General features: G+C 35.5%; 1 protein-coding gene across 6 annotated transcripts in view; it reads right to left on the bottom strand.

Moving 5' to 3' along the window:
* tspan11 (tetraspanin 11) overlaps window positions 1-19,229 on the bottom strand; it is a 364,316-nt gene that overhangs the window by 309,004 nt on the left and 36,083 nt on the right. For all 6 annotated transcript variants that reach the window (XM_039760769.1, XM_039760772.1, XM_039760774.1 and 3 more), the window contains exon 2: window positions 8,027-8,121. In XM_039760769.1, the coding sequence (XP_039616703.1) occupies window positions 8,027-8,113 (87 nt within the window). In that variant the 5' untranslated portion in view covers window positions 8,114-8,121. The remainder of the gene's footprint in view (window positions 1-8,026; window positions 8,122-19,229) is intronic.

The raw sequence follows: 19,229 nt of genomic DNA, 5'->3' as shown, positions 1-19,229 counted from the left end.
ATCCTGATACTCTGTATGTTCAATTCATCATAACAACTATTCATGGTGGCTCTAAAATCGGTACTGACCCCTACTCTCTTTTCTGTTTCTTTTTCCGGTTTCTTTGTGGTGGTGGCCTGCGCCACCTCCACCTACTCAAAGCTTCATGATGCTCCAACAATGATGGACGGATTAAAAGGAAGAAGTCTACGTGACCATCATCATCATCAAGCCCTTCCGTGAGAATCCTAAATCCAAAGAGGACTGTTTCATTTATGTTAGGTAGAATGCCCAGAGGGGACTGGGCGGTATCATGGTCTGGAATCCCTACAGATTTTATTTTTCTCCAGCCGTCTGGAGTTTTTTGTTTTTTCTGTCCCCTGGCCATTGAACCTTACTCTTATTCGATGTTAATGTTGATTTATTTTGTTTTATAATTATGTCTTTCATTTTTCTATTCTTTAATATGTAAAGCACTTTGAGCTACTGTTTGTATGAAAATGTGCTATATAAATAAATGTTGTTGTTGTTGTTGTTGTAGAAGACACTCAGCAACAGCACCCCCCTCTCATCTCTGTGGGTCATTTCATACCTTGACAGAGCCCCAGAGAAAGTTCTCATACGGGCCTGAGTGACAACATTCATACTTTCAGTCATTATCCTCCACACGATCTCCCATCCCTTGGTAGTTGCTGCTGCTACTGTGTTGCTCCTTTTTTGAAGAATATGCCAATACCTTCATGCACAGCCACCAACAGGTCTTGTTCTGCTGTTGTGAAAGTTATTCCAAGTATTTGTCAGACTTCTAGCTTGTGGTTGATCAGCTGTTCAGTGTTTGACTTATTAAGGGCTTGCAAAGTTTGTGGTGAATGTCCATTAATCCAGATCAAATTATCCGGGTTTATGTGAAACAAGTGAAATCCAGCGTTCTGGAACCGGCTAAACTTCTGGTGCATAATCATGCTATTGCTTGCTGAGACTCATTCTGAAATCCAGGATACTATAATTTCTCTTTCCGCAACAGACCCCAAGTCCCTGTCCGTGTAAATAATAATAATAATAATCTCTATATGGTCTCCCACACTTCAACGCTAACTTACTCAAATGAAAGCTGCCTATTTAGTCTGTTAGGTTTTGATTATTTCTTCCAGTTTAATTTTGGAAAATGGAAAAATGTCTCCAGAACTCATCCCCAACATATCTAAGTTTTCCAGAGGTGGTAACAGCCCATCCCACTCCCTGCAACAGGGGCACTCTTCCACAGTGGCCATTAATTCACATTTTCAATATGTGCACCACCAATCTCCACTTGTTCATTGAATTGCTGTACTCTTCAATTGCATATTCTGTTCTCCTTACTGTTCTTTTCTCTTCAGTCTGTTGAAGCCCCTCATCAGTATATTCTGGCTTGTACAAATATGGTTCTGTGATTATGCTAAATGTGTCCTTGCCATCATAGCTGGACATATTGTCGATTTAAAATGATAGCTTATTTGTTTAAACCCTGAGAGAAAATGTTCCCATAAGCAGTCAATTCTGAAATGAAAATGAACTAGAAGAAACCACGTACCTGGGGGGTGAAACGCTGCTGTGGAGGGATATATAGTCGGCAAGATGAGGTGCAGAGCCAGAAATATTTAGAATATTATTGGATTTTGGAATATTTTCATATTTTACATAAAACACTCCTCCCCAATTCCTCCAGTCTGTGCACTTTAAACTGCCACGGTTTCAGGAAGAAAAGCAAAATAGTTGACACTGTGAGAAAAAAAGCTAAAATTGCTGTAATCTATCTAATAGCTCAGTAGCACAAGGTAGCTGAAGCTTAATAACTAATTTGTACACTGTAATGAGCATGGAGACAGAAAAAAAAGAAACAGCCACACACACTCTTGAACCACTGCAGCTACTTCACTCTGAGCATTTGAGAAGTGCTTCTGTCTGCTGCGATATCTTTCTGTCATTTTGACGGTTCCATCACTGGCATAAGTACAGCTAACAAAGTTTATTGTGGCCTATATACAAACTGTGTGTTAAAGCACTGTAGCTATATTCTGGCATGGTATGTTTGCATTCCCAATTAGATAATAATGTTATTCATTTAGACATGCAATCAAAAGGTAGATGCTGTGCAGACTTGTCTATGCTTCTACTACTGTCATTAGGCACACTTAATGTCTCAGGTGTTTTGAGTACAGAAATCTGCATCTCATATGACTCTTTGGTAACAACTCACTTAACAGCCGTCCTTTAACCTTTTTGACAGAGTGTGACACATTGTTTACTTCAAATGCATAATTTAGAATTCATATTTTCATGAACATAGCTGCCAATTCTTTCCAACTTACATTGAGCCCTACAATATTGTTATATTCTATATAACTATAATACACTGATTTCTTTTTCAGATTTGGAAGCATTTCAGGATTTAGAACTTTAATTAAGGATGCTCAACATGTATATACTTTGATTTTAAATAAATAAGTTTGACATGAAAAATACTTATCCTTTAAGTAATTTTCACAAAATCAGATTTTTAATGCAAATGTTATGAACATATCTCGTGTCAATCTTTCTTGGTTGTTGCAAGAATAACAACATTCAACATCTTTTTAAAATTACAATTTTATAATTGCACCCACTTTGTTCCTTCAGAATTAATTTATTATTTCATATATACATTTTGTTAAATTCATATACATAGGATGTCATCTACCTGCTGCAGTTCCTCTTAACTAGAGCATGGAGCTGTGGAAATCTGCCATCATATGTTAATTAGAGCTGCAAAAAGTGGGCAGCAGGAGTCAAAGATGCAGGTCATGCAGTGTCCTTTATTTAAACTGTGACACCTGACAACCGTTAGATGACATCTATTTAAACATTGTTGAATTAAAGGTGGAAAACAGGCTGAATTACACTACCTGTCAAAAGTTTTAGAACACTTCAGTTTTTCCAGTTTTCTTCCAATTTAATCAGATGAAATACTATGAATGACCAAAAATGATATATTACAAATAAGCCTTTTTCAGGGAACAATTAATAGGTTACCACCTACAGATATTCTGCAGCAAATAAAGTAAATTAAGCCTTGCAAGTTGAATCAAAAATTTCCACAGGTGTCCCATCTTCTTATTATTATTATTTAAAAATCCTCTGTCTAAAACAGTGTTTCTCAAACTCGGCCCTGGGGAACCCCTGTGGCTGCAGGTTTTTGTTCCAACCAGATTCCTAATCAGTGACAACACCTGATAACACTGAGCTCATTTAATTAGCTGGGATTTTTTTTTCTTTTATTCTTCATTCAGAAAAGCACAGCAGCATGATTTTTACATTTATAAGAAATTTATAAATATTTCTGCTTTTGCTATAGATTTAAAAGATTAACTTTCTTTTGTTGATTTCATTATACTTTGCCCTTTCTCTGTGCAGTTTTCCCCCTTCGTTGTATCTTAATAATGACAACTAAAAACGAGCAGAGCAGACATGCAGGCAAACAACAGTGAATAATCAAAGGCTGCAACTACTTTAGCGTCAGACCCACTAATTAGTAAATATTGGATTAATTAAACAATTAGAACACCTTGAAAAGTAGAATGAAAATCAAGATGAAAATACTGTTAAAAAGAAAAAAAAATACATTACTACTATATAACTACTTGGTACAATTTTTTTTTTTTTTTTAGCAAACTTAGTTTTCTAATTAATATGTTGTTCCCTAAACACAGAACTTGGGAAATATCAGTTCACTTAATTAGCCCAGGAGTTAAATTAAAAACAGTAGCTGGTTGGAACAAAAACCTGCAGCAACAGGGGGTCCCCAGGACCGACGTTGAGAACCCCTGGTCTAAAAGCTGAGTTGGAACAGACTGTGTTGTTACACCCTATACACCAGTAGTTCCCCAACTTGGTCCTTGGGACCCTCTGGCTGCAGGTTTTTCTTCCAATAAAATTCTGTTTTTAATTGGACTCCTAGCCTAATTAAGTGAGCAATTATTTCTCAGTTTCTTTGTTTTGGGGTGAATAAAGAAATTTTAAAAGTAACTGTGTTAGTATATTTTAATAAATAATAAGCAGCTATATAGTATGTGGATAAATGTTTTTTTTTTTTACTTTTTACTTATGCTCATCCTGATTTCCATTCTGCCTTTCCATTATTGACTAATTAGTGGGTATGACGCTGAAGCAGTAGCAGACTTTCAACATTTAGTGTTGTTACACTGGCTGTATGTTGTGCATGCTTTTAATTGTCACTCTTAGGATACAATGAAGGAAAAAGACTTCACAAAATAAGAGAAAAAATAACAGGAAAACAAAAAAAAAAAACAGTTAAGCATTTAAAGCTAAAAAAATAGAAATATGTATGTCTTATAATGTAAAAATCATACTGTTGCACTTTCCTGAATGCAGAAAAAGAAAAGAGAAAACAAGACCAGCTAACTGAATGAGATAAATTATTATCAATTATTATCTATTATTGTGAATCTAGTTGGAACAAAAACCTGCAGCCACATGGGGTCTCCAAGACTAAGATTGGGAACCACTGCTCTACACCCTAGAAATATGTAAATTCCAGTAATAATGGCAAAAAGAGAGCACAGTGTTCTACACAATCCAAAGGCAATTGGAAGCTGGAAGAGTTCGGGCAGACCCAAAGTCACAACCCAATCAGAAGACAAGTTACTGCAGGGTCACCAACTTGCGTGATAGGCAGTATGTCTCTGAGGGATATCTAACGTGAAAGAGCAGGTGCTATGCATTTCAGAGCAGCTAAAGAGGAGATGATACAGAGTGGAACTGCTTGATTCCTTATACCCAAAGCAGATTTGGTATTGTTGTTGTTTTATTAATTGAATGCTACCTACTGTAGCCTATATAATAACCTACATTACCCAATATAATACTGTAACCAATGAAACTAGGCAGTAATCAGTGCAAATTAATCCTGCTAATATTTTCATTCATTTGGGATAAAGGTTAAGATAGCTACATTTATTTTGTAATTCATAAATAATACGTTCTATGACAATGTGCAATTTAAAATATCTAAATACAGTAGGTAACTATATCAGACTAGATCATACAGGAATAACCATGGTACCTATTTAAAAGTTGTTTTTTTCAGCCTGTCTTGCTTTATACTCTCATCTTGATCTAGAATGGAGGACTAATCAATGTTGCAATATTCTTTTTACTATTTGTACAAGAAAAATATATTTATTTTGATTATAAGTATGGGTTTCATATCTCTACTAGAAGAAAAAGCAATGCAAAGGAAAATCACAGTTTGTAGTGCATTAAATTTTATTATAAGCAACTATATAACATATTTAGTTACCTTTTTTGTAAGTAATGAGTAATGTGAGTAAGTTAAATATAACATTTCCTAACACTGGTCCCTTGTAAATGTTTGTTTTATGTATCTGGATATCATCCCTTGAACAGCCACTGCAAATAAACTGGAATGCTTCCGCAAATGGCAGGATAAATAGTCAAAAAATCAATGTTATTATTTTTCATCTTCACGTCTTTTTCAAGGCAGAATTATTGTCAGAAACAATTAAAGTGCTAGACTAATTTGCATTATAATTTGGCTCAAGAAAAAAAAACGTACTTTGTTTTGTTGACTGTTTAATGTTTCACTGTTTATTCAATTGTTTCTGTTACACAAAACTGTTCAATAAATTTAAATTATTTAATATGAATAGGCATGTAATTATTACAACTGTTTGTATTAAATATTAATAACAGTTATTTTTGCTTTACTGAAACATAGTATGATGATTGAAGAAATATGATAAATTGTGATTAATGGCACTTAAAAAGAGCACTATTCATAATAGTATATCTGGTATATCAGTCTTGTAATTTAGTAATTGGAATGTAGTATTTTTAATTAGAGCTTCTGTTTAAATCAAAAATGTAACCATGATTTTTAACACAATAAAAATTTCTAATTGTAATTAACTAAAAAATTGTCACTGTGCAAACATTGCATCCTTCAGAACAAAGCACAAAGGTGTATCAAAGTTAGACTGGAAAAAAATGTTACATTTATATACTAAAAAAGTCATTTCATCTTAATTCCCACAGATACTGTTTGTTTATTGACAGTACCTTTGCAGTGACAGATTAAGCAGATGCACAGCATGCAGTCAATGTCATCAATTGAGCTAAAGTTACACATACAGTATGCATTTAGTTTTAGTCAGGTTATTAGTACTAATGTTTCAACATGGGGAGGATGGTGTTGCATAGCACATTCCCATCACACTATCATGATGAACTTCCCTATGTTAAATCAATCATTGATAGAAAATGGATGAATTGACTGTGCAGAGACTTGAACGCAGGTCCCTGTAGCTATAAGGAAGCAGGCAGTACCACATGAGTAAAGAGTAATTAAAAGAAGAGACTAAATATTCCAACATATACAATTCTAAAATGTATCTTTTTATTTATACAGCTGTTTTCAAAGTTATCATTATTACAGTGCAGTCCAACTGAGATTATGTCATTTCCCATACATGCTGGTAAAAAGTCATAACTTTATGTGTAAATGTTTTTTTAACTTTTAATTTAACATAAGCCAATGTATCCAGCTCTTCCCAGGTATATTTGTTGAATGGGTTAAGGAAAGAAAGCAAAGGTTTATATGTTTTTGTTTTAATTGCGATCCTGTTGTTATTGCCAGCTGTCCAATCCTTTATCCACATTGCCTCTCTATTAGTGCCTGGTCTTGTGAGTTGAGAATTAGTTCTTTTTGGGTCTGATTGGATTTCAGAATTCCGATAACTCTTTGCTGGGTTGCAATCATAAACACTATCGTGTCTGACTCAAGGAGGACATTTTGTAGGGATTAAATTATAAAGAAAAGCCAACAAAACAAAAGTTAAACAACAACCCTTTGATTCTCCAGTGTGTTGTGCTGCACTTCCACTATAGATCAAGACTCATCCTATACCCACCTGCAAAGTGAGCAACACTCTTTGTAATACTCTTTTTTATATTACAGCAGATAGAGGCATCATGTGGATTTGCCCGTGCAAGTAATGTTAAACTCTGGTAATTGTGTCTGCTAGTCTGATTTCACTGGTGTGCAAACAGTAGCACACAGGGAAAAAAAAAAAAAAACGGGAACCCCATGGTCAAAATTTTTTCTAATAACATATTTTGCACTCCAGTCGTATAAGGCAAAAGTAATCTCTGGCTCTCACTACTACGCATATACAGTTTTTATTTAAATAAACACTTTAAACACAGTGTAATAAATTACACTTCCTGACAGATATCACCAGGCCTTATTAATAGTGCACAGGCTCATAAAGCAGCCTGTTCAAACATACTCTTGTTTCAATCTATTTTGTTTTGGTTTTTATCAAATTTTATGTAGAAAGTAGGCTACTTAACACAACAGAAATATTACATTATCTTCACAACTAGGAGACTCAGATTTTCAGCCTGTTAGGTATTGCTGGATTCCCTTTAAGAAAAAAGGACCATATTTAAATTTTCGGTACATGAATTAAAAAAAAAAACAGCAGCAGCAAAAGCAGAATTGCTTAGTCTTATACTTGGATGTGTTCAATCATTATGCATGAACTGGAGAATTATGCATAAAGCAGCTGTCTTTAAGTTCACTCTATCTCTCATAAGCTGTAAAACAGAACCTCACTTGCATTTGTTTTATGCACATACGGTATAAATATTTAATGCTGCATTGAAATATCATTATTTACATTATTACATTCATTTCTAAAGATGTTATTTAAATACATTTAAAATAAAATTGATCAGATATAACTATTTTGAATGCACCTGTTCCTACTGAAAAAGAGCTACTATTCTACTGTAGCTGGACTCCAGAAGTGTTTGAATTGGAAATAATTATTTAATGAAACTAACCTAAAGTTATTTTTTGAAAATACTCGAACATTTTAAACCAATGCAAAACACTACTCAAATGTCCATAGTTCTACAGTCTAATTTACTTTTATTTTAGTCCTGGACTGCACCAAAAAATTGATATATAAAAATAATTACTACTTACCCAAAAAAGAAAGTTGAATACAAAGAGAAGGTATTTCAAACAAACAGTGATCCAGTCATCACGTTCCTCTTTGTATAAGCGGGACATGTTTTTCCCTGAAGCAAAAAAAGACATCTATTTTTAATAAAAATCTAATTTAAAATTTTCACGGCGATTAAAAGAAATTAAAGTTGCTAAATTTAGTGAAATGACAAATTTACTCTGAAGTAACATGAAAAGAATTATTTAAGATATGGAAACTTTCCATGGAAGTAATTTTTAAAGAAAAAAAATATTTGATAGTTATTCTATGATCAGTCCAGTAATGGAACTATAATTATAATTGTAAAAAATGTTAACTTCATCAAGAAGCAGGTTAAAACGAATGCTTAAACATGGAACATAATCAAGTTTTATACAGTACTTCTAATATGACTAATGAAAGCTATATCCTTTCTGTAACATTGTTAAACAAATATGAAAGTTTTGGTAGAAGTCTGCCCCTTGGATAATGCAGATTACTTATGCAAAACAAGTATAAACAGACAATACAAAATCAGTGATACTTTTTGAGAAAACTGCAGATAGGTACAGATATAAAAATAAATAGCACAGAAAGAAACAAAACTAAACCATCAGTATACCTTGTGAGCTTACTTAAACACTTTTGTTGATCAGTGTATGAAAGAATGCTCCTTCAACTCTGGCAGGTCACAAATGCAGAAATTCACCCCTACCACATGGACCAACATAGTTATTAGAAATAAAAAAAAATTCTTTTGACCAATCCACCAAAATGCATTGTATAAAACCTGGAATATTATATCACTGAATTTGAATATAGGGCATTAACCCCTGTGTAGAGATTCCTATCTTTATTTTGTTTAGAAAAAGTTGTCCAGACCAGACCAGAGCACAAAGAAATATTTATGGTGTGCACTGTCTGCACTATGCACAGCACAATCTGTATAATGTTGCATACACAAGAGCAGACAGCATGCCAGAAATCTCATGTGACGTGTGGCCTCCTCACTACCTGTGCATAATGCTAGTGACAGTGAATGCAGGACTCACCCCCTGGTCTTCCCATGTCACAAACAGGCTGCCAGACAGACACACACACAGTTGGGTCCCAGTCCTTTCCTCCTCCTCTTCAAGTGTGAGTGATGGCCAGCCCAGGTACATTCCAGACTCCAATGAGTGACTGAGTCCAGACAGCTTCCTCCTGTCATCACTGCCGCCCACTTGGCTTGTTCCTCAAGTCAGGAAGTACTAAGGTGACACAGTGAGCCTGAGGAGAGGACTTCTTGGAGGCAGGAGCACTGGCATTGCAGTAGAGTCACTGTGGCCACTACACCTCTAGGGATTTTTAATCAATACATACACTCCAGGGGGACATTAGGCAGGGGCACATTTAGCACTACACAAGCACAGTCCCAGTTGTCGCTGTGACTGGTATAGTCTAAAATGCGTTATTTCATCCCATCTATCCTCATAATGTTATTGTCCCTAATGGTGTATTGGTTAAAATCCCTGGTGGTGTAGTGGCCAATGACCCTACTGAAATTGATTTTTACTTTTGCGGTGCATGATTAACCTATGTTCGTAGCATATTGTGTGTGTGTGTGTGTTTGTCTATGTATGGTGGTGTGAAAGGGAGGGAGCACATTTTCTTGCCTGATAAACCAAATATGTCTGAAACAGCCCTGTGTGTTACCCTGCACTGTTCTGATGCTCAGTCCTGGGTTTGTTCTTGCCTGGCACCCTATGTTAACTGGGACAGCTTACAGCACCAAGCCCATAATGCTGTTCAGGACTAAGTGGGTTAGAAAATGACTGACTGACATTCATTTTTACATGTAAGCATAATTTTAATACTATTGTACTTTCAGACATCTTTAAATGGAAAAATCAGTTAGGATATTTGGGCTAAAATTTAATTTTTAAGGTTTGAATTATGTTATCTGGGAGTATGAAATTAACTCCTAAGTTTAGAAGGAGATAAAATAAATAATTAGTACCCAAAAACAGCAAACAGCTGAACTAGTAATAGATTTATAATTCAGAGCTATAATCTATAACTGTGTATTAACTGAGTAGATAAAATAATCAATGACTAAGAAAGCCTTATTCAATGAGTTGCCATGTGTTGCCCAGATCAGAAAATGTAAATTTAAAAAGTAATTATAGGTCACCAAAGTATACTACCTTTAAACTTGTTGCATTTGGTATGTAAGTATTGTTAATTTGGGAAAGCTCTTTTGTACACATTATTCTTGGTTTTTCATTTTCTTTCAAAGATACTGAGATGTGATTCAGTTGTAACACATGATCAATCAACTTTAACTGTCTATGTAAAAAGCTTGATGACTCTGGGTTCAGACTATTTTCAGTGACTAAACCTGTGTGTTGTTGATAGTGCTTTAAAAGAAATGGTGGTTAAAACAGAATTGAAGATCTGATGGGATAACTGGAATGTTTGGAATAAATACATTTTCTCCTTAAATGCTCCACATAGTATCAACACTTCAATTTTATTGATAAAGTTTCTTGATAACCAATCTGGTCCCATTATAATTTTATAGCAGCATGGCATGGCAGCAAATTGTGAGATGGAACACCAAATGAATACAAAGTGTTCAAGAACTTCACTGGGCATTAGGCAACATCATCATCTTTTAAAATGTTTTTCTTCTCCATAAATTAAATGCACTATTTTATTATTGACATTACTCATTACACTATGTCAAAGGACTTACTTAGTGTGAGATGTATCTGTGATCCAAAAGTACAAACATAAGAGCAGAAAATAGTGATAAATCATAACATTTTTAAATCTGCTTAAGCTAATTAGTGGACACGATGGATCAAAGGCTATCTGAAATAAAAAAAAAATTTAAATCAAAGCAATGTAATACACAGTGTTGTTTATTGTTTGAATCAGGGGCAAAGACATAGAAATCCCCACTTACAGAAGCTAAAACTGGCTGTGGAAAATTAAGGTTTCTCTTACTGCCATCAACCAAAGAAGACTATCCTTTAGCTGAAGTCAGTTCTGAGTATTTGCATTGTCAGGAAGTTGACATTCTAGACACAGCTGAAGTGTTTCTAGTGAGATGGGCTGTTTCTGTTTCTGGAACTTTGCAATATTAAGAGTAGATGCAGGACTGTTGAAAGCAGAGATTTGTTTTTAAACAAAAGAACTTATTGACCTCCTCATGAATGAGAAGATATTTCCTGAAACGTTTTCTGGCATTTGCCTTTACTGTGTCCAAATGCATACAAAACAGACATATACAGATTCAACTTTATGGAGAAAATTCCAACTGGTTTCCAACTACTATTGCAGAATAACATACAAACTTAAAAAAATTAAGATGAATGTCCGAAAAATAAATTACAAATAAGCAAACACAACAAACAAAATAAACTAATTTGAGAAGCAATCAGATAGATTTAATAACATATTGTACTTCAAATGATAGAGGATAATTTCATACAACAGACAAGAGGCAACAGTATACCTAAAACATTTCAATAGATGAGAAGCAGGACAATAAGTTACTTAAGAAAAGGCAGCATAAAAATGTCTCCAAGAAAAATGACACCAGCTCTGACCATTGAGCTTAGGAGCACATTTAAGATGAAAATTACCATTTTCAAAAGCAGTCAAAGAATACACCTCAAACTGCATAAGAAAAACACCACAAGGTTCTTTCTCTATTTTAGCAATTATAATTGGTCAAGAAGTGTTGAAGTGTGTTATCATCACAGGTGTAATAAAACACAGCAAAGTAAGACTTTCACTGCCATAGATAAAAATAGGAAATACAAAGTTTAAAATATTGTAAAATCTATATTAAAACAGTCTGTTATCAAAAATAAATGTAAAAAATGTAATCTTTCAGAAAATGTTTTTGGCAAAACACAACATACCTATTGTAACCTTTTCACAAAATAATTACATATCTACATAATCAATTAAAACATGTAAGGCATCTACTAAAAAACAAACATTTCTAAAGTCAAATTAAATATTAATTTAATACTAAAAAACTAAATGCTAATACAAATTAATGTATTTAAAATAAAAACACAGTGTAACTGGAAAGAAAAAAAATCAAGCAGAAACCACAAACAACAGAAAAAAAATCCTTCAGAAACTCAGCAAAGAATGTCAAGAAGACAGTGTCAAGTAGTTTCACAAAACATCCAAAAAAAAGGACATCAGTCATTCTTAAGAGTACCGACGCAGGACTGAAAAATTTATAGCACAGCAGAAAAAAAACACAGCTTACTTGATGCATTGCCAGAGTATAGATAGAAATGGCAAAAACTGAAAATAAAAAAATGATCAGGAGATGAAAAAGCAAACTTACAGTCAAAAAATTTCACAGGTGTCTAAACTAAAAATATTCAAATAAAGCAGTTTCACTACATTAACCAAAAGTAAAAAAAAGTCATGAGAAGTTCTCACTCCCTAGGGAGATTTTTATTTATTAAACAGCACAATGAAAGTTTTTTTTTAAATAGAAAATCCAAAACCTCAATCATCAGGACTAACATGCTGTTATCTTAAATAACACCACTGCCAACAACAATTTGGCTGCTGTAATATAAAGACTAACAGCAATCAATTAAATAAATGCTTAAAGATAAATTTAAAATGGAATTAAGTTCAATAATAATTTTAGTTACATTAATAATTTTACATATATTACTGTCATTATCTCACTAAAACTTGGCTTTGAAATTCCAGTTCCATGCTTTGTTTTGTTTTTATAACCACTCTCACTTATAAAATAGACCACTTCATTATATGCCACCGGTTAGTGTGAAATATGCTGCAAACACAAACAATAACAGTCCAGTACAATAGCTCATAATTATTAAATAAGTATAAATGAGTATCTAAGGGGAAGTGGCTGAGCTTCAGTCATCGGGAAAGGAGAGTGGTGTGTGTGAGATGTCTCGTGCACTGTTGAAACCTTCTCAGTGTCATGGGATTTAAATTCAACAAAACACTATTTGAGAGAGGGGGAGCTCACCTGAGGACCTCAGTGATTTTCCCGGGTGACTGCTGCTTAGCCAAATTGCAAAAATAGCGTAGCATAGAGTGGAATGAAAGTACAGCACAGTTAATTTAGTTAAGAAAGGTGGGGAGGACCTCCTCCGAGTTACCTGTCTATGTACAGTGGTGTGAAAAACTATTTGCCCCCTTCCTGATTTCTTATTCTTTTGCATGTTTGTCACACAAAATGTTTCTGATCATCAAACACATTTAACCATTAGTCACATATAACACAAGTAAACACAAAATGCAGTTTTTAAATGATGGTTTTTATTATTTAGGAGAAAAAAATCCAAACCTAAATGGCCCTGTGTGAAAAAGTAATTGCCCCCTTGTTAAAAAATAACCTAACTGTGGTGTATCACACCTGAGTTCAATTTCCGTAGCCACCCCCAGGCCTGATTACTGCCACACCTGTTTCAATCAAGAGATCACTTAAATAGGAGCTGCCTGACACAGAGAAGTAGACCAAAAACACCTCAAAAGCTAGACATCATGCCAAGATCCAAAGAAATTCAGGAACAAATGAGAACAGAAGTAATTGAGATCTATCAGTATGGTAAAGGTTATAAAGCCATTTCTAAAGCTTTGGGACTCCAGCGAACCACAGTGAGAGCCATTATCCACAAATGGCAAAAACATGGAACAGTGGTGAACCTTCCCAGGACTGGCCCGGCCGACCAAAATTACCCCAAAAGCACAGAGACGACTCATCCGAGAGGTCACAAAAGACCCCAGGACAACGTCTAAAGAACTGCAGGCCTCACTTGCCTCAATTAAGGTCAGTGTTCACGACTCCACCATAAGAAAGAGACTGGGCAAAAACGGCCTGCATGGCAGATTTCCAAGACGCAAACCACTGTTAAGCAAAAGAACATTAGGGCTTGTCTCAATTTTGCTAAGAAACATCTCAATGATTGCCAAGACTTTTGGGAAAATACCTTGTGGACTGATGAGAAAAAAGTTGAACTTTTTGGAAGGCAAATGTCTTGTTACATCTGGCGTAAAAGGAACACAGCATTTCAGAAAAAGAACATCATACCAACAGTAAAATATGGTGGTGGTAGTGTGATGGTCTGGGGTTGTTTTGCTGCTTCAGGATCTGGAAGGCTTGCTGTGATAGACGGAACCATGAATTCTACTGTCTACCAAAAAATCCTGAAGGAGAATGTCCGGCCATCTGTTCGTCAACTCAAGCTGAAGCGATCTTGGGTGCTGCAACAGGACAATGACCCAAAACACACCAGCAAATCCACCTCTGAATGGCTGAAGAAAAACAAAATGAAGACTTTGGAGTGGCCTAGTCAAAGTCCTGACCTGAATCCAATTGAGATGCTATGGCATGACCTTAAAAAGGCGGTTCATGCTAGAAAACCCTCAAATAAAGCTGAATTACAACAATTCTGCAAAGATGAGTGGGCCAAAATTCCTCCAGTGCGCTGTAAAAGACTCATTGCAAGTTATCGCAAACGCTTGATTGCAGTTATTGCTGCTAAGGGTTGCCCAACCAGTTATTAGGTCCAGGGGGCAATTACTTTTTCACACAGGTAGGTGTGTAGGTTTGGATTTTTTTTTCTCCCTAAATAATAAAAACCATCATTTAAAAACTGCATTTTGTGTTTACTTGTGTTATATTTGACTAATGGTTAAATGTGTTTGATGATCAGAAACATTTTGTGTGACAAACATGCAAAAGAATAAGAAATCAGGAAGGGCAAATAGTTTTTCACACCACTGTATATAAATGATAAATTTAGTATTAACTAGTGACAGCTGTGAACAGGGCACCTGGCAACTATGGAAAGACCTAGTGACAGCTGGAACGACAACTGACAAAAGGGAAAGACCTCTTCTCAGGGCTGGCAAGGACCAGCAATCGTTTTCAAAAGCATTTAAGGCGCAGTAGATGCAACTGGTTTCCCTTGTTACAAAATATGAATAAAGGAGTAATACCCCTAGAGAATGCTAGAGTGGTGGTGGAAGAAGATTCAGTGGAAAGACATTTGGTTGTTGACTTTGGAATGGTTTTGACGAGGAGTTTGACAGATGGATCAGTAAGGGTTACGTGAATAGAAAAAATGTGGCAAGTTTATTTATGTGGGTGGGCAAAACCGATCACAAGTAGAGGCTTGCAGATTCACGAAGGAAAGTTTGTCTGAAGAGACCCAGCATTAAGTCAGGAGAAGTCCAGCGGCAGGCAATAGTCCACAGTACACAGGATATCACAATCCCTTGCACAGAAGTAGGAGAAGAGGAGAGTGGTGGATCCGTGGCAACAAGGTCAGAGATTATCAGAGATCAAGCTCAAGAGAAGTGTTGTGAAAGAAAGAATAGAGTAAAATGGTCAAAAGCAATGGAAAATCAAGAATAGGCAAAAGTAGATGAGGATTTAATAAGAATCCTGGGAAATAGCAAGGGAAGCTTTGAAAAAAAGTGAGAAATGATAGGTGAGATAATGTATAAGTATGGTGTGGAAAGATATCTCGTTTATGAAACTAGTCAAAAGAAGGTGAAAGAAAAAGTGATGTCTCACTGTCAATTTTGAATACATTAGTTAGTGTTAGAAAGTAGGGAATTAAAATACAATTTATTTTTGTATAGCCCAAAATCATTCAAGAAGTGCCGCAATGGGCATTAACAGGCCCAGCATTTTGACAGCCCCCTAACAGTGACTCTCTAAGAAGACAAGGAAAAACTCTCAAAAAAAACCCTTGTAGAGAAAAAAATGGAAGAAACCTTGGGAAAGGCAGTTCAAAGTGAGACCCTTTTCCAGTTAGGTTGGTGTGCAGTGGGTGTCAAAAGAAGGGGTAAGCATAATATAATATACAGAACAGAACACAAGTAATCCTCAATACAATATAATAGTGCAACAGAAATATTACAAGTACAGAGCAGAATTCAACAGTAGATAATATTACATAATACGATTTGCATTTGTTCAAAGTCCTGGAGACCTCAGCCATCAAGCTCCCTCCCCCATTGGCCATTCCTCAGCTGAGTCAGTGCTGGGCCAGCCAATCCAATGAAAGAATGCCTCTACCTAATGACTCCTGCAATACTCCATCAGAGATGATTTTACTTTAGGCAGACAAAACACCTTGGCAGTAGGGCAATGGTACCACATTTGTGTACCGATTAGAGAAACAGAATAGGTGAGGGTTAGTAACAAATGATATCTATCATACTACTTATGTTTTAGTGCTAATGACTAACAACAGAGATGCAGTATGTACAGTTAATCAGCAGCTTTAGTCCGGATATGCTAACGTGAAGTAGTGAGTCTTCTGCCAGGATTTAAAAGCACCTCTTATAGTAGCAGGCAGACCATTCCACAGTTTAGGGGCCCTGTTACTAAAAGCTCGACCTCCCATGGTTATTTTATTAATCCTTGGAATCATAAGCAGACTGGCATCCTGAGATCTTAATGTATGTTCTGGTTTGTAAGTCATGATAAGTAAGCTGGACCTTGGCTATTTAAGGCTTTATATGTTAAAAGGAGGATTTTGAAATTTGCCCTAAGCTTAACCGGGAGCCAGTGTAAGGAATTAAGAACTGGAGTTGTGTGTTTGCATTTTCTTGTTTTTTTAATAATTCTTGCAGCATCATTTTGGATTAACTGGAAGCTGTATAAAGAACAGGTTGAACGTCCAGTGAACACGAATTGCAGTTGTCACTCCTACTAGAAATAAATGCGTGAATTAATTTCTTAGAATTACACTTATTTAGAAAACGCCTTAATTTCTCAACATTTTTAAGATGCAAGAAACATGATTTAGACAACTTTGTAATGTGAGTTTTAAATGACATGCTAGAATCAAAGATAACTTCTAGATTGCAGGCCAATTCAGTAAAATTAATGGTGATTGACAAAATATTGTTGCAATCAGAATCACTTCCTCCAATAATTAACATCTCTGTTTTACCAGTGTCTAAAGACTAGTAGTTCTCTTCAATCCACTCCTTTAATTCATTAACACAACTAATTAAAGGCAACATCAGAGAAACTTAATTCGATCTCAAAGAAAGGTATAACTGGGTATCATCTGCATACGAGTGAAAATTAACATTATGTTTTCTAATGATAGATCCCAGTGGAAGCATGTAAAGTGAAAACAGTAAAGCTCCCAGTACTGAGCCTCAAGGAACACCATATCTCAGTTCTGTGTATAATGGTGGACTACTATCAGCACATTTCTCTATATAATGCAAACGATTTGATAAATAAGAGCTAAACCAGGCAAGGACAGTGCCTGTAAACCCATTTTCTTGCCTGTGCAGTAAAATGGAATGGTCAGTGGTGTCAAACGCTACACTTTGGTCTAATAAGATAATTACAGTGGAGTTTCCTTCATCAGAAGATATCAGAATGTCGTTTACAACATGTGTTAGTGCTTTTTCTGTACTGTGACCAGTGTAAAAGCCAGACTGGAATTTCTCAAATAAATTGTGATGTGTAAGGTGTGACTGAAGCTGCTTGGTGACTATTTTTTGAAGCATTTTACAGAGAAAGGGTAAATTTGAAATGGGTCTGTAGCTATGAACTATTAATAATTTTAAGAATAGGTGCTGCAAGAACATCCATTGCATTCTTTACTAATTTTGTTGGCATTGGGTCTAGGGAACAAGTAGTAGGTTTCATTTTAGAAATTAAAGTCAATACTTTCTGCTGTTACAGGATTAAACTTTCTAAAGTGTTGAATGTAAGGCGAGACAGGTCTGCCAAGCTAGTATGTAGTTTGTACTGTGATGCTGAGATCTGGGATCTAAAATTTTTATTTTTGTCATTAACACTAGAATTACCAGAGCCTACGAAAAAACTTGTAGATCCGGCCCACCTTAAATCCGTTCGCACCTCTCCATCAGCGACTTTTGTCCTGTAAATGTGCCGATAAAGACAAGCAGCAAGCCTCCTGGTATTTCACCCCCCCCACCGCCACAGAACGTGCACAAAGTTCTCCCAGCTCATGCCTTGATTGATTATCTGGGAGTGAAATGCTGGAGTTTTAGAGTGGAAATAATAGATCGTTATTTGGAACACATCCATTTCATGTGTGTTCCGTTTCTACAATAATTTGTGTAAACACATTGTTAAAACAGAAATGTTTTTCATATTTTAGTAGTACATGATAAAATGTTGGCATAAACTATATAATGTGTGAAGCCTGAAGTACAAAGATCAAATAAACACTTTCAAAAAAGGTTCAAGGACAATACAACAGCTTCCATGGCGTAGTGGTAAGATTTGCTGACTTGTAATCAAAAGTCCCCGGTTCAATCCCAACTGCCTCCTATATTTGCCGTTTTCAGCAGTTAGCTGCTGTTATTGTTAATATTATACAGTACACACATACATTTGGTTTGCGTCTGTAACAGACAGTGTACATTTATAGGACTTGTAAAAGTTACCTTTTTTTTTCACTTTTATTCTCTTAGTCACGATCACGATACATACTATAGCCCTAGGGATCTGACACTGTTAGTTTTTATTTGAAACTGGAAGAAACTGTAGATGTGAGTGGTGTTTTGACGCAATGGAACTGGACATTCTCTGATCTGGAGGGATAAAAGCTGACACACAAAGCTGGTGAATCTGCTTTCTTCATATCTCACCATCACTTGATTTTTTTTTTATTCAGTTTTATTGAATGTTCCTACTCACACTGAATTAATATGCATCTTATGGTCTAGACGCACTGACAAAAAAAAACAAACAAACAGAGACATAGGTATATATGATATTTGGAATTATTCATTTTATGACCTGTATAGAACATTTCGGAAAACATTGTGGCACGGATGCAACATTATTCATATTCATTCACATAACATTTTGCGCTTGTAATCAGTGACCATGTGTTTTTTTTTTTCCCCAATCTTGCCAGTCTCCACGTTACTGTAACTTGGTGTTTCTTTTGTACTCCAGGACATGCAGAGGAAAGAATAGTGCAGAGAGGTAAGTTCAACACTATATGGAATCATCAAATTTAAATGTTAACAGTTCACGCACAAGCAAGGACCGTCCTTCCTACATTTACGCCATGTGTACCTGTTGCAATGCGCACACTTCTCTCTATGCTGTGGTTTCTTTTACATTGAAAGGGCACCTGACACTGACTCAGTTTACTTTCCTGGGGAAAGCAGCTGTCTTGGAAC

This window comes from Polypterus senegalus, chromosome 8 (genome assembly GCF_016835505.1).
Source record: "Polypterus senegalus isolate Bchr_013 chromosome 8, ASM1683550v1, whole genome shotgun sequence".
Taxonomy (NCBI): Eukaryota; Metazoa; Chordata; class Cladistia; order Polypteriformes; family Polypteridae; genus Polypterus; species Polypterus senegalus.
The sequence above is the reverse complement of the archived record's forward strand: the minus strand, read 5'-3'. Positions and strand labels throughout refer to the sequence as shown.